We start from the raw sequence: 15861 nt of genomic DNA on the forward strand, positions 1-15861 counted from the left end.
AGACAATAAAACAGTTTAAACAAAGAACACAAGATAATCAAACAACCCAAATTCAACGTACTGAATAAACAAAATTGTGTAAAAAAATCACATAACAATTGCAACTCTTATGAATCTTGATCTGATCATGATGAAAACTGCGAATTGAAAGGAAAATCATGATGGCAATAGCAACAATTTAGGGTTGATTCGAATTGTAATCAGTGTACCATTTGATTTAAAAAAAATTATATTTGTCTTGAAGTTTAACCTCTCCTTTGAACTTCGCAATTAGTGACTGAAATCCCACGAACCCATAGAAGTCGGAGAAAGTAAAGTAGAATCCCACAAATATTTGGGGAAATCGATTTGATTACCAATGATTTTTGAGGACGTTGATGGAAGAAGGAAGCGATGACAACGACAATGATGGGGGATTGTCGTGGCGCTGGCAACGGCAGAAGACAGAAGCGATGGGAAGAGGAGTGATTTGGCTCAAGACCGGAGGAGATGGACGAGGGGTAAGCTTGGGAAGTTTCTCAGTCAACAACTTTTTTAAAGGACTTGGTCAGATGGAAAAATAGCTGCTCAAACTTCTAAATGTGCAAATCAAACGGATGGAAAAATAGCCGGTCAGACTTCTAAATGTGCAAATCAAACAGGCTGGATCAAGACTGGGTCAGACAAAATGTCTAACTGAACTCAGTCACACATAAATCAAACAATAACTATGTTAAACTAAACTTATAAAGTTTTCTAACAAAAATTAGCATGAAAAACTTCGATACCAAACATTTCTAATTGTTGGCCTCTTAGATGCCTCTTATCCTTACTATATATATATATATATATATATATATATATATATATATATATATATATATATATAGGGATAATGACTTGACTTGAGAGGGTAACATACTATTCCATTTTGTCACATTTGGTCACTAAACTTTTTTTCGTGCTCTAATAGCCATTTAACTTGTTCATTCGTGTAAATTTCACCCCTACGACTGATTATAGCCGGTTTCAATGGACTGGTCGATCCTACGTGTTAGTATGATCCTACGTGGCATGTAGGCTAATGTTATTAAAAGAGGGGTGTATGTGGTTCCTTGATTGTGCCCTAATACCCCCGATGGCTTCCTCCTACAGCTTCTCATCATCCCTCAATCGATCAAGCAAGAAATCAATTGCGCACGATACAAAAACTTGTGATTGTGGGTTCCCTACACGTATTCTAACATCAAAAACACCAAAGAATCCAGGGAGGAATTTCATGGTGTGCAATGAGGTAAACTATTTCACTTGAATCTTTTCCCTTTTCTGATTCTTTTTTCCTAAGTTGAAATCTCATTATGAGTTATTTGTGTTGAAGGGTAAATGCAAATATTGGAAATGGTTGGATGTAGAACCTGTAGAAATGCCTCTAATGGAAGTGGTGGAGGGAATGAAAGTTGAATTAGTAGCATTAAAGACCGAAGTAGAGAAGGTGAAGGAAGACATGGAACAAATGAAGAAGGAAAAGTACTCTGATGCCATTGCAATGAAGGAAAAAATATATAAGTTTACCATAGGATTTCTTTTTTTGATCATCGTGTATATGATGAAATGATGTGAATGATGTATTGAAAGATGTTGTTTGAATGGAATGAATGTATTATCTTAACTTCTTATTGGAATGGAATGAAGTAATTTTGACTGGAATGGAATCACAAAGTAGTAATTTTGACTGGAATGGAATCATAAAATAGTAATTTTGACTAGAATGGAATCACAAAGTAGTAATTTTGACTGGAATGGAATCACAAAGTAGTAATTTTGACTGGAATGAAGGCATATATGTACAATTAATAGCATTACACATCAAAGACTTCTTTCTAACTCCAGTCAAAAGCTTAGCTAATTCCAGTCAACATCTTAGCTAATATGACCATAATCTTTCATAATGCTCTATTAGACTTCCTTCAATTAATAACATTACACATCAAGATGTTTAAATAACTTGTAACAGACTAGAAAATAGGAATTGACGAAACTACCCTTGGTAGTCAAAACTGATTAACAATCATATTTCAATTAATAACATACACATCAAGATGTTTAAATAACTTGTAACAGACTAGAAAATAGGAATTAACGAAACTACCCTTGGTAGTCAAAACTGATTAACTGTCATATTTCAATTAATAACATTACACATCAAGATGTTTAAATAACTTGTAACAGACTAGAAAATAGGAATTGACAAAACTACCCTTGGTAGTCAAAACTGATTAACTGTCATATTATCTAACAATATAGGATTCCATTCTTTGACTGTAATGGAATCATTAAGACAACAATGCATAGAAATAATAAGAAACTAATTGAATACGGTGGTTGAATTCATTGCAAATACTCCATCAATATTCTAAATTAAATAAAGGGTGAGTAGTTGTCTGCATACACAAGGACAAAAGATTCCTTCTAGGGACCACAAAAGAAGGGCCACCATGTGCCCACAAACCCAAAAGAAAAGCATAAATAACACATAGTATTGTCTTTACATCACAACTTGATAACAAAAGATGTGCCCACCCACTACCTACACACCTACTTAATTAAGGACTGCAGGGTTCTCTGCACTGCTCCCAACCCCAGGTATGTTCCTCCTCAATGCCATTTGACAATCCTTTTAGAATATTTCCTCCGTCCAGTTCTACCAATTGGGGCCCTTCTTGGGACAGGCCTTGCAGCTGGTGGTGGTGGTGGTGGAGGTGGTTGGGCTGCTACTGGTGGTTGACTTGGTCCTGCTCCACTACCCCATGATGAACTTGGTGGTTGACTTGGTCCTGCTCCACTACCCCTGGATGAACTTGGTGCTGCAAAAAAAATTGAAGTCTCAAGATTACATATCAAAATGATGTATTATGTTCAGATAATTGGGACATTTACCTGATGTATTTGTTTGCTGCTTAGATGGACACTTTATCTTGTTATGACCTGGTTCCTTGCAAATACTACACTTTATCAGGGATCCCCTTCTTGTCACATAATGTCTAACTGGTCCACTCAACTCCCTTTCCACTGCATCCCTCTTCCTTTTCACTGATGGCCTACCAGGTAATCTTCTTCTTTTGGGAGGAAAAGGCTTTCGATAAGGAACTTCTTCCCACATATCACTACCATTGAGAGGGTTAATGATATAATTATAGCATTTTAGATAAGCCTCTTTACTGTATGATTGGGACATATATGTTTCTGCATCTTGATTCAAGGAAGAGATTGCAGCTACTCCATGTAAGCATGGTATCCCTGTAAGTTGCCATATTCTGCATGCATAAGTCTTTGCAATTAGATCCACTCCATATGCTGCATCATTGAACCTAACTTCATACTTTTGATAACCACAAGGAGTAACCCCCCACAATCTGTATATGGCAATAATGACTACAAATTAATAACTAATAACACAAACTAATACTTGGATAGATGAATTGTAAAACTACATGTTACCTCTGTTTAACCTTCAAATCCTATATACGCTTCCTAATACTTGGACAGATATTCAAATCCCATTCAATTCTTTCTACTCTTTGACTGTATATCCTCTCCATCACAAATATCCTAGTCTCCTCTAGCATAGTGATGATTGGTTTCCTTCTAGCATGCCTAATAGCAGAATTGAAACTCTCACTCACCCCATTCTCAACTGCATCACAATCTCTGCCCTCTTTAAAAAATGCCTTAGACCAGGTAGTAGGATCTCTGTCTATAAGGTACTCATATGCTTGAGTATCTAAAGATTTGATCTTTTCCATTACATGTTTGAACTTCTATTCAGTACTAGCTCTAACAGCCCTCCAAAAAAGCTTCCTGAAATGTTGACCGATAAACCTTTTAGCAAAATTAGCCACAATGTGCCTGGCACATTGTCTGTGTTCAGCTTCTGGACACCTTTCTTTTACTGCTTCTACCAACCCCTATAAATAACAACAACAAAATTAGTGAAACATGCATAAAAACATATGTATAAATATGAACCAATGCTCACCTTGTGTCTATCAGAAAGAAGGGTAATGCATGCACCAAGACCACCATCAATATCATCCATGCGGAGATCTATGAACCACTTCCATGTGGCCTTGTTCTCAACTCCAACTACAGCCCATGCTATAGGGTAGATTTGGTTGTTTGCATCCCTCCCTACAACTGCCAAAACTTCTCCCCTAACAATACCCTTTAGAAAGCAACCATCAAGGCCAATCACAGGCCTGCACCCTTCCTTCCAACCATCACTTATAGCTTTGAAGCAGACATAGTACTTAGAAAACAAAGTTGTGGAATCTGGCATGATGTCTACATCCATCCTCACAGTAGACCCAGGGTTTGTCCTCAAAATTTCATGACCATATGACCATAATCTCCCATAATGTTCAATTAGACTTCCTTCAATTTCTTGTAATGCAAATTTCTTTGCATTTCTGCATTGCCCCTCACTCACATTTATATTGAATGTTGTTGAGACTTTAGCTTTCATCTTCCTAACACTCATTTTTGGCTTCTCTATAATTTCACTCATAAACTGTTTTCCTAACCACTTATAAGTTACTATGGACCCAAACTTAAACACCCTGCTACAATTATGTTCACTAACTAAAGATTTTATCTGAAAAGTCCTCTCTTTACTCATCCAAGAGGCCCAAAGTCTAAATGGACAATTAGGTGACTTGTTTTTTTTGCAACACTTAACTAACAACCTTTGGGAGTCATTTTTTTCAAACCAGAGATCATATCCATTAGCAACTGCATAGTTGCTTAACATGTTTTTAAGCTCATCAGGGTTAGAAAATCGCATACCTAACAGTGGTTTCATCTGATTCCATGGTTGTCTATCATCATGTACAGGGTATCGAGGTTCAAGATATTCAACATCTTCATCTAATGTGTCTAGACAAAGTTTGTTTAAGAACCTGTCACCCTTGGTTTTGTTGGCTGGGAATGGATATTCAACATCATCTTCTTCATGGTCAACAGAATAAGTCTCCGAGAATACTGAGTCTTCATCCTCTTCACAGCTGTAGTCTTGATCTTCATTTTCCTCTTCCTTAATCCATTCGAAGATTGGTTCATTATAGTGGTCCACATACACATTCATTCTCCTCTCATTTGCGTAAGCCAAATCCAAAAATTCTTTGTAATCACCGTCATTCACCAGTGTATGAATTCCCTGACTTAAAGACTCTTGTGGAAGGCAGAAGTAAATGTCTTTGCTTCTAGTTCTGGTGAGCTTTTGAAGGAATTCCATGAACTCCTCGTACTCAAATGCACTGAAGTCAACATCTCCTACTGATTGTTTGTCGGGATCAAAGTATACTAATGGGTTGGGTGCAAACGTTCCATTATAGTGGAAATCCACTACAATGAAGTTTCGATCTATGGGACATTGAGATGAAGCCATTACAGAGACCGATTGAAGATTGAAGGAGAAAAAATCGGGGGTTAATGAGACTTGGTGCCCTAATCGAATTTAAGGACCAAACGAGACTTCACTCTTAACTTTAATGAGGATGGGAGGCAAAATCGGGGCCTACATGCCATCTCATTGGCCACCTAGGAAAAAAAAGCCACATCAGACCCATGCAATCGTTGAAACCGGCTATAATCAGTCGTAGGGGTGAAATTTACACGAATGAACAAGTTAAATGGCTATTAGAGCACGAAAAAAAGTTTAATGACCAAATGTGACAAAATGGAATAGTATGTTACCCGAATGAACAAGTTAAATGGCTATTGGAGCACGAAATTTACACGAATGAACAAGTTAAATGACTATTAAATGGAATATATATATATATATATATATATATATATATATATATATATATATATATATATATATATATATATATATATATATATATATATATATAGTAATACGTAATTTTTGGATAATAGGAAGCAAATAGAGTGGTAGTGTGGTACCGCATCACACCCACAGATGATATAGGCCCACGGAAACCAACTACGTCTCGTGTCTACATTTATTCATCGTTCTCTTCTCTCTGCTCTGCAACCCACCTAAAGAAAGCCGCAACACCTATCTATCACAATGACAGTTAATGGACTCCGGTAGACCACCACCACCACCATCGTTGTTAAATCTATCCAACACTTCGTCTACTTCACACATCTTCATCCTCTATGAAGATCTCATCCAGATCAATCCTCAGTCCAGCCAGGGCTGGGGCTGCTCGTGACCCACCGCCGCTTTCCCTCTCAAACTCCCACAGCCGTAGGCTCAGAAACAGTCGTAGCATCAAAGGCGGCGCGTCTCCCGCAATGTTCCCAGCCACCGGTAAAAAAAGAGGAAGCGGTTTTGAAAACCCAGAACCGTCTTCCCCTAAAGTTACCTGCATTGGTCAGGTTAGGGTGAAGAGCAAGAAAAAGCACGCAAAAAATCTGAGGAGTTTATCGAGACGACGGAGCGCCGGCGAAGTTAGTTTCAGGAGATTGGAGCATTCCGGTAATGGGTTTGGTAGTCAAAGTCAAAATCTTGGTTCTAATCAAGAGTGTTTACCATTGCAGAGGAATAATCAGAGATGGGTTCATTTACCATTGACGATTTGTGAAGGTTTAAGAGCTTTTGGGTCTGAGGTAAGCTGTTTGTTTCCTTGCCGGTCTTCGTGTTCTTCAACGACGGCGATGGAGAAAGAGGAAAAGATGGTTGGGGAAAACAGACAGGGGTCTTGTGGTGCGGGGTTTGCACGGTGGTTGGTGGCATTGCAGGAAGGAGATGGAAGTGGAAGAGATACCGGTGGTAGTGGTGGTGGTGGCGAGAGAGACGTTGAGTTAGTCGCCGGAGACGATGATGACGAGAATGAGGAAATTGATGAGATTGGTATTAAGAATTCAAGAAGACATGTGTTCCAAGACTTGGAGATTGTAAACGACAGCGTCTTGGGGACAATCGATGAAGCTAGGGTGAGCACTTGTGTACCACCTAAAAATGCTTTGTTATTGATGAGATGTAGATCTGATCCTATGAAGATGGAAGCTCTCACGAATCGATTCTGGGAACCAAATATGGAGAAAAACGAAGAGGAAGAAGAAGATGAAGATGAAGAATCTTTTAGGAATGAAGAGAAAATTGAAGAGAGCGTAATTCCTGAAAATCTTCAGCAGGAGGAAGAAGAAACACACATGGGTTTGATTGAAGTTAGTAATCAAGAACATGATCATTTACAAGCGAAAGCAATCGATCAAGAAAAAACGGAAAAGAATTTAGAACTGGAAATGGAAAAGAAAGTTCAAGAAGAAGAAGTGGAAACAAATCCCGACATGGAAACAAAACAGAGTATTGAAGAAGAAGAAGAAGAAGAAGAAGAAGATAATCAAGAACAGAGCATAAAAACTAACGAAGAAGAAGAAGAAGAAGAAGAAGAAGAAGGAAGTATGTATCTTTGGTCTTTATTTGAAGAAAATACAGATCAAAATCAAGAATATGAAGAAACAGAAGAAGAAGAAGAAGTACATTCTGAAATGGAGGATGCTCAAGAACAATTATCCGAAGATGAAGATATTGAAGAAACCGCAGCATGTGAGTCAAATTCAGAATTTGAAGAAGAAAACGAAGAGATAAACAAGAGCAAAAGTTTGCCTGAATGTTTGTTGCTAATGATGTATGAGCCGAAGCTATCAATGGAGGTATCAAAGGAAACATGGGTCTGCAGCACAGACTTCATCCGGCGACACTCCGGTAGAAAACCGCCGCCAGTGCCGCCGCCAATCAAACCAATCGCCGGTGAAGATGAATCAAAATGTCAGCCAGTTTTACAACAACCAGCTCGATCTTCATGTTCATCAATGGCGACAAAGTTTGACCAGAAGTTAGTCAACACAAATGGGTTCGAGCCATTGATTCTTACAAGATGCAAGTCCGAGCCAATGAAGCTAGCACCAGAATCTTGTTTCTGGAAAAACAAGCTCGAGCCACCACGCCGAGCTTCATTTGGCATTGACGTGGCTGGTTTTGGATTTTGAGCTTAAAAATATATAAAAAAAAAATAAAAAAAAAAAGAGTTTGATGGAGTGTTGTTAGATAATTAGATTCGTATTACTGTCATTGAGATAGATTCTTGGACATACTTGATTTTGTGTTTTTCATTGTACAATCACTCGATGCATGTTTACAAGCGGTTTATGCTGCATGTAATATTGTTTCTAGTGTTGAATATATATAAACATGTTTAAGTTTCTTATTGTGTTTTAAAGAATGGTCGGATATATGAACTACAAAGTTGATACTTCTGATATAAAATATGGAAGATAGTTTTTGTTTCAATCTTGCATCATGTGATGATCACTATACCAAATTGGGATGATGTGAGTTTAACCTTATTGATTAGGCTAATTTTGTTGGCAAAGATTCGGTCTTGATGCTTATTTCTAGTCAAATTGTCTTTTTCTAATCATGTTGTGGACCACTAAGCACAATTACTTTTTAAGGATTAAAGAATTGCTTGGCATGGTGTATTTTGTTAGGTTCCATAAATCATTGAAACAACCAAACACAAAAGGCTCAAACTTGCTTTATCTTGTGCTTTGTGTGTGTATGACTATGTGATGCATTCTAGTGGTAAAATGAACATGCACAAGGGGAGTCTCGTGGTTAGAGATGAACAAGAATGAAGAATGCAATCAAAGGGAAGATACACAATAACCATTAAATTAATGTAAATGCTTCAAGGTCTATAATATGTTTTCATAAAGGGTGTTACTAATAAGACACCCCTTGGACACCCTATTGATCACCTTTTAAAAAGTCAATCAATAATTAATTGTTTATAATCAGCTTTTTCAGAAAACAATGCAATTTCAGCCAATAAAAACATTTAAAAAATTGATTAGGATGTCTATATTGTAATATAGGATGTCTTTTTAGCCAACCCTTTTATAAAACATCTATAGCTTGGCATGGAGTTAAAATGCTTTTAAAAGTGTCTAAAGTTTGAACAAAGGCATCATAGATTTATATATCCCACGTAGCAAAAGTGAAAAGGAGCATGAAATACATAAAAAGTAGCCCAACCCCACCACACACGCACATACATAGTAAAAGCAAAAAGGGTAGAATTGGTTGTGGAATTAAAGTAAGATTTTGGTGGTAGATTGGTTCTAACAGAAATGATCTTTAATCTTTCTTTACTATGAGGTCATGTTCAAGATAGACAAGCAAAGGATCACTCAAAAGGAACACCTCAACCCCTATTTAACACACCATCAAATGCGAAATCATGCAAAAGAATCATTGGTTGGCAAATGTTTACTTGAATTCTCTAATAGAACTAAGATACTCTTATAAACCAGGAGAACCATCCTTTGCATTAAATCAGTTTTCGGTGTAAATGATTTTCTTACATCTCGAAAAAATGTTATAACAAAAAAAAAAACCTTAATTAAACCGAATAAAGTTTGGTTGAATCGGTTTTGGTCTATCTGGTTTTGGTTTATTCGAATCGATTTAATGGTTAAACTGAATAAGATTTCATTTGGAAATAAAAAAACTTGCTAATTAATCTATGAAAAAAATGTTAATTTATAAAAAATAAAAATAAAAATAAAACATATATTTAATTGCTTATTCAGTTTAACCAAAATATAGAAGATTTAACCAAAAGTAAATCTGATAATGTCATCATTATTCGGTTAAGCGAATCAAATCACATGAAAACCAAATAATTAAAACATGGTTCGGTTAGGTTTGGTTATTCGATTTTGTTTTTTTTTTTTTCACACCACTAAAAATGAAACGTAATCGTTGTCATATGATCACCGAAACGTAATCGTTGGGAGGCTTGACAATGAAAGGGACAGTAGCAGGTTAAACACAACTAGTTAAGGGCATACCTACGCTATCTCATAGGTGTCGAAGGACACCCTTTGTTTTGAAATTTTATTTATAGATTATATTACAATTTTCAATTGAACACCGTTCTTTTATAAAAAGACCAACGTCGGATTATAGGAAAAGTGAGGTATTCGTGTCATGTTTCAATAGATTTACATGGAAATGGAAAAGTGATCGAATAACCAGGAGATGAAAATATTTAACCACTCTAACTATACGACAAATAGATAGCAAAACCACTTTACATTTTCTAGACTATGAAATTAAGGCCATACATTATGACTGTTACTTACCATAATTAAAATAAAATTTGCATACGTTTCATCAATCAATTCTACACCAAATTAAAAAGATCAACTGTTATTGAGGCGGCTATCTTAGAAAACCCAACCTAACCTAAAATAGCAATAATACATCGATCTCCTGGAGACAGGGAGAAACAAAGAATTTTGACCATAGACTGGAATATAACGTGGGATAGATAATACTAGTATCATATATACAATAAATTATTGGTTAATGCTTCCATCATGGAATTGTCTATTAAATTTTAGAAGTAAAATTTATATGTCATCTTTATATTGTTTTCCAACATAATTAGGTGAGAGGTATAATTTACTAATATATCTTTAGAATAAACATATGCAAGTTGTCAAAAAATTCACAGTGGAAACATTTTGCACAAAGAAAAAGCACTTTCCCACGAAATTTCATTGAAAATGTCAAAAGACCCACCTTTCATTTACCAAATTCTATGTTAAATTCGTCTCTTTCACAGTTTTACTTCACCCCTTACATACTTTCAAAGAAACACAAAGAACAAGAGAAAAGCAAGAAAAAAGAATATGGGGTGGACATGGAAGGAATCACACTTAGACTTATTCGTGGTGCCATTAGGGTTACTAATCATGTGTATCTATCATCTAATCCTTCTCTACAGATACCATATCATTCCCGAAACCACAACAATCGGGTTTGAAAACCATAATAAAAGTGCATGGGTTGAGAAAATGCTTCAGGTACATATACTTGACATATAATTAGGAACCCATCTTTTCTTTTCCTCAGCTACATCTAACCTAACCATGGTTAATTAATTAATAATTATCTTGATGCATGCAGATTGAAACTAGAGATAGAGGGTTTGCTATATCGGTCCTTAGTAGTAACTTAAACGGAGCAATCTCTTTGGCTTCAATTTCTCTAGTTTTATGCTCGCTTATCGGAGCTCTACTTGGAGGTTCTTCCACAAACTTCTTCACAAACCATTTTATCTATGGGGATAAAAGTCACACCACTAGGTCAATAAAGTACATCTCCATGATAACTTTCTTCTTGTTAGCATTTGCATGTTTTGTACAAACCACACGACATTTTGTGCATGCTAGTTTCCTCGTTAGCATGCCTAAAGGTGATGTTCCTATGAAATATATCCAAAAGGCATTGATACGAGGAAGTATCTTTTGGCTTGTTGGATTGCGTGTGCTCTATATTGCAGGGACTTTGGTTTTATGGATCTTTGGTCCAATTCCAATGCTTGTTTCATCGGTGGTTTTAGTTGTACTTTGGCATTTTTTGGATACTAATAAAGATGAAATGATTCGGTATCAATCCAACCATAATGGTGGCAACTTTTTGAGGAATAATAATATCGGGAGCTTTTGACTATGGTGGAAGGTCAAAGAGAGAAGAAACAATCCCGCTAGAGTCTCAAGGTTTCATGTAGGCAATGAAGATGAGTTTCACTTGGGTCCTATATATCCTATTTGTTAGTTAATTTGGTTGATAAATATTTCTGTATCTTTTAAGATGAATAATGTTCCTAAGTGTAATGTGTGTATAAAAAGGATTTGGCAATGAAATTACAACATAAAACACCAAACAAGCAACCAAAGTAATTATGATTTGACTAACCCAGATTGTCAAATTAAGAGGCTGTGAATGAAGACTAGATAGAAATTATATTTCCTAAAGCAGCCATTGGGTTAAAAATGTCCATATTTACCATGAGGTGAATAGTGAATGTATCATATTGTGACTAAAATTCAGTGTTTAGAAATTAAACATAATTAATTTTAAAAGATTAAAGTTATTAAACTTCAATTATTGCCTAAGAATCACATAGCCACATAAAATTATAATCGGCACAAAGTTCTTTGATAACTATATTAGACCGATATAATAATGTTGTGGAGCCCTCGATGTATTTTTAAACATGAGAAATTCAACAAAATCGCCCCTATAGCTCAGTGGTAGAGCGCCAGTCTTGTAAACTGGAGGTCTGTAGTTCGATCCTGCATGGGGGCATTGTATTTTTTTTTTCATTTTTTTTCATTCTTGGCTTTACTATATACTACTTTTTAACACGAAAAACAAAATATACGTATAATATCATATCAATTGCATTTCAAATGCAAAAGAGCGTTAAAACTTCATTAATCTTAACAAGATCAGAATCTGAACAAATTCATGGACTATTGTAGAACATAAGGTGCACACTGCACACCAAACTCCAAAGAATAATCAATCATCCACAATCACAAAAGCATTTAATCATAATTCAGAAAAGCTTCAAATAAAATACAGTATATTTTGGTCATTTTTGTTGTTTAACGAGTATATTTTGACAATTTTTGTGGTCTAAATAATATGGTTTCACAACCCAATAATTAACAGACGGGTGTGAGGTTTTCAATCTATTTAATTAAGTTGATTAACCCATTTTAATCCATTTCATTAAATGTTAGGTTAGATTGAAATTTCCAACCTAATTTCAATTTCTCAACTCTATTTAAAAATTATGTTATGTTTATGTTTATTTTATATTTATTAAATATCAATATATCTAATATAAAACATTTCTAATGTTATTTGAACACTTAATTTGTGTTTGTGGTTGGATTTTTTTATTAAACTTCAACTTGAAGTTCATAATTTTTTCTAATTTTATTTGAATAATGAGTAGACTATGTAACATTTAATTTGGTGTAAAACTTTATTATTTATTTATAAAATTTTTAATGGATGAACCTGTTTATTAAATTGGTTGGGTTGGAGAAATCAATGTTTTAAAACCCGGGTTTTTAGTTGACCCGGTGTGATGACCGGTTCACGGGTCAATTGGTCCAACCGTTTGAACCGCCAGGTCAACCCGATTTATGATCTTTTTCTATTTTCATATATTTTAATTTCCTGCATAATGCATAGACATATAAAACCAATAATTTGATGTCCACAAAGTTTAAACATTAAAAAAACATATCAAAACATCTTATAGATCAATATAAACACAATAAACAACCACATAGAGTATAAATAACAAAACAAAACATAGTTTTAGACAGATTCAAATGCGCCACGACCAAACCAGATCATGGATCTTGAGAAATTGGAGTATTATAAGCATCGATCTCGTGGTCACTTAGTAATTGAAATTCACTATCAACTTCATGATCAACATGGTCAACTTGTGATTGAGAAGCCGGTTCGACACAAACGGTTCAATCCGGTCTGTATTTGTATCCAAGCCCTATTAAAACGGGTCAATCCGGTTTTAACCTGTTCAACACAAACGGTTCGACCGAGGTTTAGGGGAAACCCATCCGGTTCGATTCAGTCTATATTTTTACAAAAACCCGTTCTCTATTGACCCATATTCTACCCCGAGTCACGATCCAACCGGTCGAACCGGGTTTTAAAACATCAGGGGACATATATGTGCCAACCTAATTATTAAAATGTTGGGTTGGATTGAAAATTTTCAAACATTTTCCTTAAACATGCTAAATTGAAATGAACCCGTTTAATAATAAAATGTCAACATGATACCCATCGTCACCTTTGGCCCTAGCAAGTTAAATGGTAATAAAAGAATTTTTTTATCAAAATTTATTGACGTTAGTCGAAATTTTTACTAAAACTACTAAACTTTTGACAAAATCTCACATTATAACCAATTTAGCATGTTATAGAAGGTTAATGTACTCGATGTAGAACAAATCGTAAAATTTGGATGACTCATTAATGAAATCCGAACGCAATGGTTTAACCACAAAAAAATAGCTTAAAATTACTGACTTTTATGTAATTTGCTTATAGTTTTTTTCAACTTGCTTGTAAATTACGAGCTCTATACATCGAGCCTTTTCATAATTATAGTAATACTAGTTGTGAAACCCGTATATTATACGGGTTGATTAAAACAAAATGTTAAATAGAAACGATTAAATGAAAAGTTTATTTGAATTTAAAATTTGAAATAAATAAAAATTATGAGAAAAAAAACATGCAAAAAATAAATAAATTAAAATTATTGTTTAGTTATCAGACCCGTATACTAAACAGGTTAATTATAACAAAATGTTAAACACAAAGGTTTAAACTGTAAATTTATTTGAAATTGAAATTGAAATTTAAAATTTAAAATTTAAAATTTGAAATTAATATCATTATGGTAGGTTTAATTTATGGAAACTAATTAATAATATATTAGAAATGGAAAATGAAACAAATAACAAGTGGAAAATAAATATATCTCTAAATTATTACAAAATGACATGTGGCAAATTGAATGAGAGAAAGACATGTGGCAAAATCATTCTTATTTATTAGGGTAGATTTTATTTATTTACATCAATGTTTTAAAAACCGGTTTTTTAGTTGAACCGGTATGATGACCGGTTCCCGGTTCGACCGCCGAGTGAACCGGTTTCTATATTTTTTATATATTTTTTTTTATATTTTCCTACACATACATATATATAGAAATTATGAATTTGATGTTTATAAGTTCAAACATTAAAAATACACATAAAAATAAGTTGTCGATGAATCCAAATACATTAAAATAACACATAACCATAAGTTTTAGTGTTTTTACATCAATCCATATACGTCAAAAAGAAAATAAAGTATAATACCGAAACGAAATATAGTTTTTGATGAATACAAACACATCAAAAAAATTTATAAGATTTACCATATGTTTTTATTTATAGAAAACTAAATAGATTTGAAAAAAATCATCAAAGTTTATTATGTAAATGGTTTTTTTTCATGTGTTTTTATTCGGTTTAACCGGTTCAACCGGTTTTTTCTAAAAACCGGCCGGTTCAATCCGGTTCAGAAATCAATGTAAAACCAGTGATAGTTGAACTGCTCCCTCTCCCGGTTCCCGGTCCAACCGGTTCGACCGGCCGGTTCAAACCGGTTTTTAAAACATTGATTTACATACCTTTTTCACTTTGGTAGTTTGGTAGGTAAGTTTGTAAACGAACTAAAAATTCAGCGAATTGTATATGAACTCTTCGACAAAAAGTTCTTTTATATGTATTTATTTAATAAATAAACAAACATTAACAATATTTTTTTTCGCTTAGTTAAACAAACTGACATAAACAATTGTCTCCTTAGTTGGTTTATATTCGTAAACGTTTGTTTATGTTTGTATTGTTTACGTTCGATTATTATATTACATTATATAGAAAACTATACAACCAATGAGAGTTACGGTGAAAGTGGAGCTTATAAAATGGCTTAATTTTTACTAAGTTCTTGATTTAGCAAAAATATCAAAAGTAACATATCATAACCGTTAAAGTTTAAAGTTCTTGATCAACATATCAAAAATATCAAAAGTACACAAATGTGATCAGCATATCATAACCGTTTAAAGTTCTTGATTTGGATGTTTATGTTCAACATATCATGGCTAATTAAGGTTCTTGATTTAGACGTTCATATTCATTATATGCATGATATTTGTTTATGTTCAATGATATTTGTTTATGTTCATTTGTTTTTGATTGTTTATGTGCGTTAACTATCTTAACAAGCATAAACAAATGAACACAAATAATGTAACTTGTGAAACGAACGAACACATACAAAAAAATTTGTTCATTTATCTGTTCATGTTCATTCGTTTATTCAGTTAATTTGAACATACGGACATGAACAGGCTTTTATATGTTGGGTTAATCGGATTTATG

At 34.3% G+C, this 15861-nt stretch overlaps 2 protein-coding genes and 1 non-coding gene across 3 annotated transcripts; 2 read left to right on the top strand and 1 right to left on the bottom strand.

Moving 5' to 3' along the window:
- Positions 1 to 2634: 2634 nt before the first annotated feature.
- Positions 2635 to 3782, bottom strand: LOC145064635 (uncharacterized). Its single transcript, XM_079012047.1, has 3 exons — positions 3518 to 3782; positions 2917 to 3411; positions 2635 to 2843 (listed from the first exon to the last, which is right to left on the bottom strand). Exons 1-3 carry the CDS (start codon positions 3780 to 3782, stop codon positions 2635 to 2637), a joined length of 969 nt encoding a protein of 322 aa, XP_078868173.1.
- Positions 3783 to 5925: 2143 nt separating this feature from the next.
- LOC145062599 (uncharacterized) lies at positions 5926 to 8218 on the top strand. Its single transcript, XM_079010179.1, has one exon. The coding sequence runs from the start codon at positions 6166 to 6168 to the stop codon at positions 8002 to 8004; it is 1839 nt and encodes a 612-aa protein (XP_078866305.1). The 5' UTR covers positions 5926 to 6165; the 3' UTR covers positions 8005 to 8218.
- A 3888-nt stretch (positions 8219 to 12106) lies between these two features.
- TRNAT-UGU (transfer RNA threonine (anticodon UGU)) lies at positions 12107 to 12178 on the top strand. The gene has a single exon. It is a non-coding gene; the product is annotated as a tRNA-Thr (tRNA).
- The last annotated feature ends 3683 nt before the right edge of the window (positions 12179 to 15861 follow it).

The sequence above is a fragment of the Lactuca serriola genome, chromosome 7 (genome assembly GCF_051521515.1).
Source record: "Lactuca serriola cultivar US96UC23 chromosome 7, Lser_US96UC23_V15, whole genome shotgun sequence".
Taxonomy (NCBI): domain Eukaryota; kingdom Viridiplantae; phylum Streptophyta; class Magnoliopsida; order Asterales; family Asteraceae; genus Lactuca; species Lactuca serriola.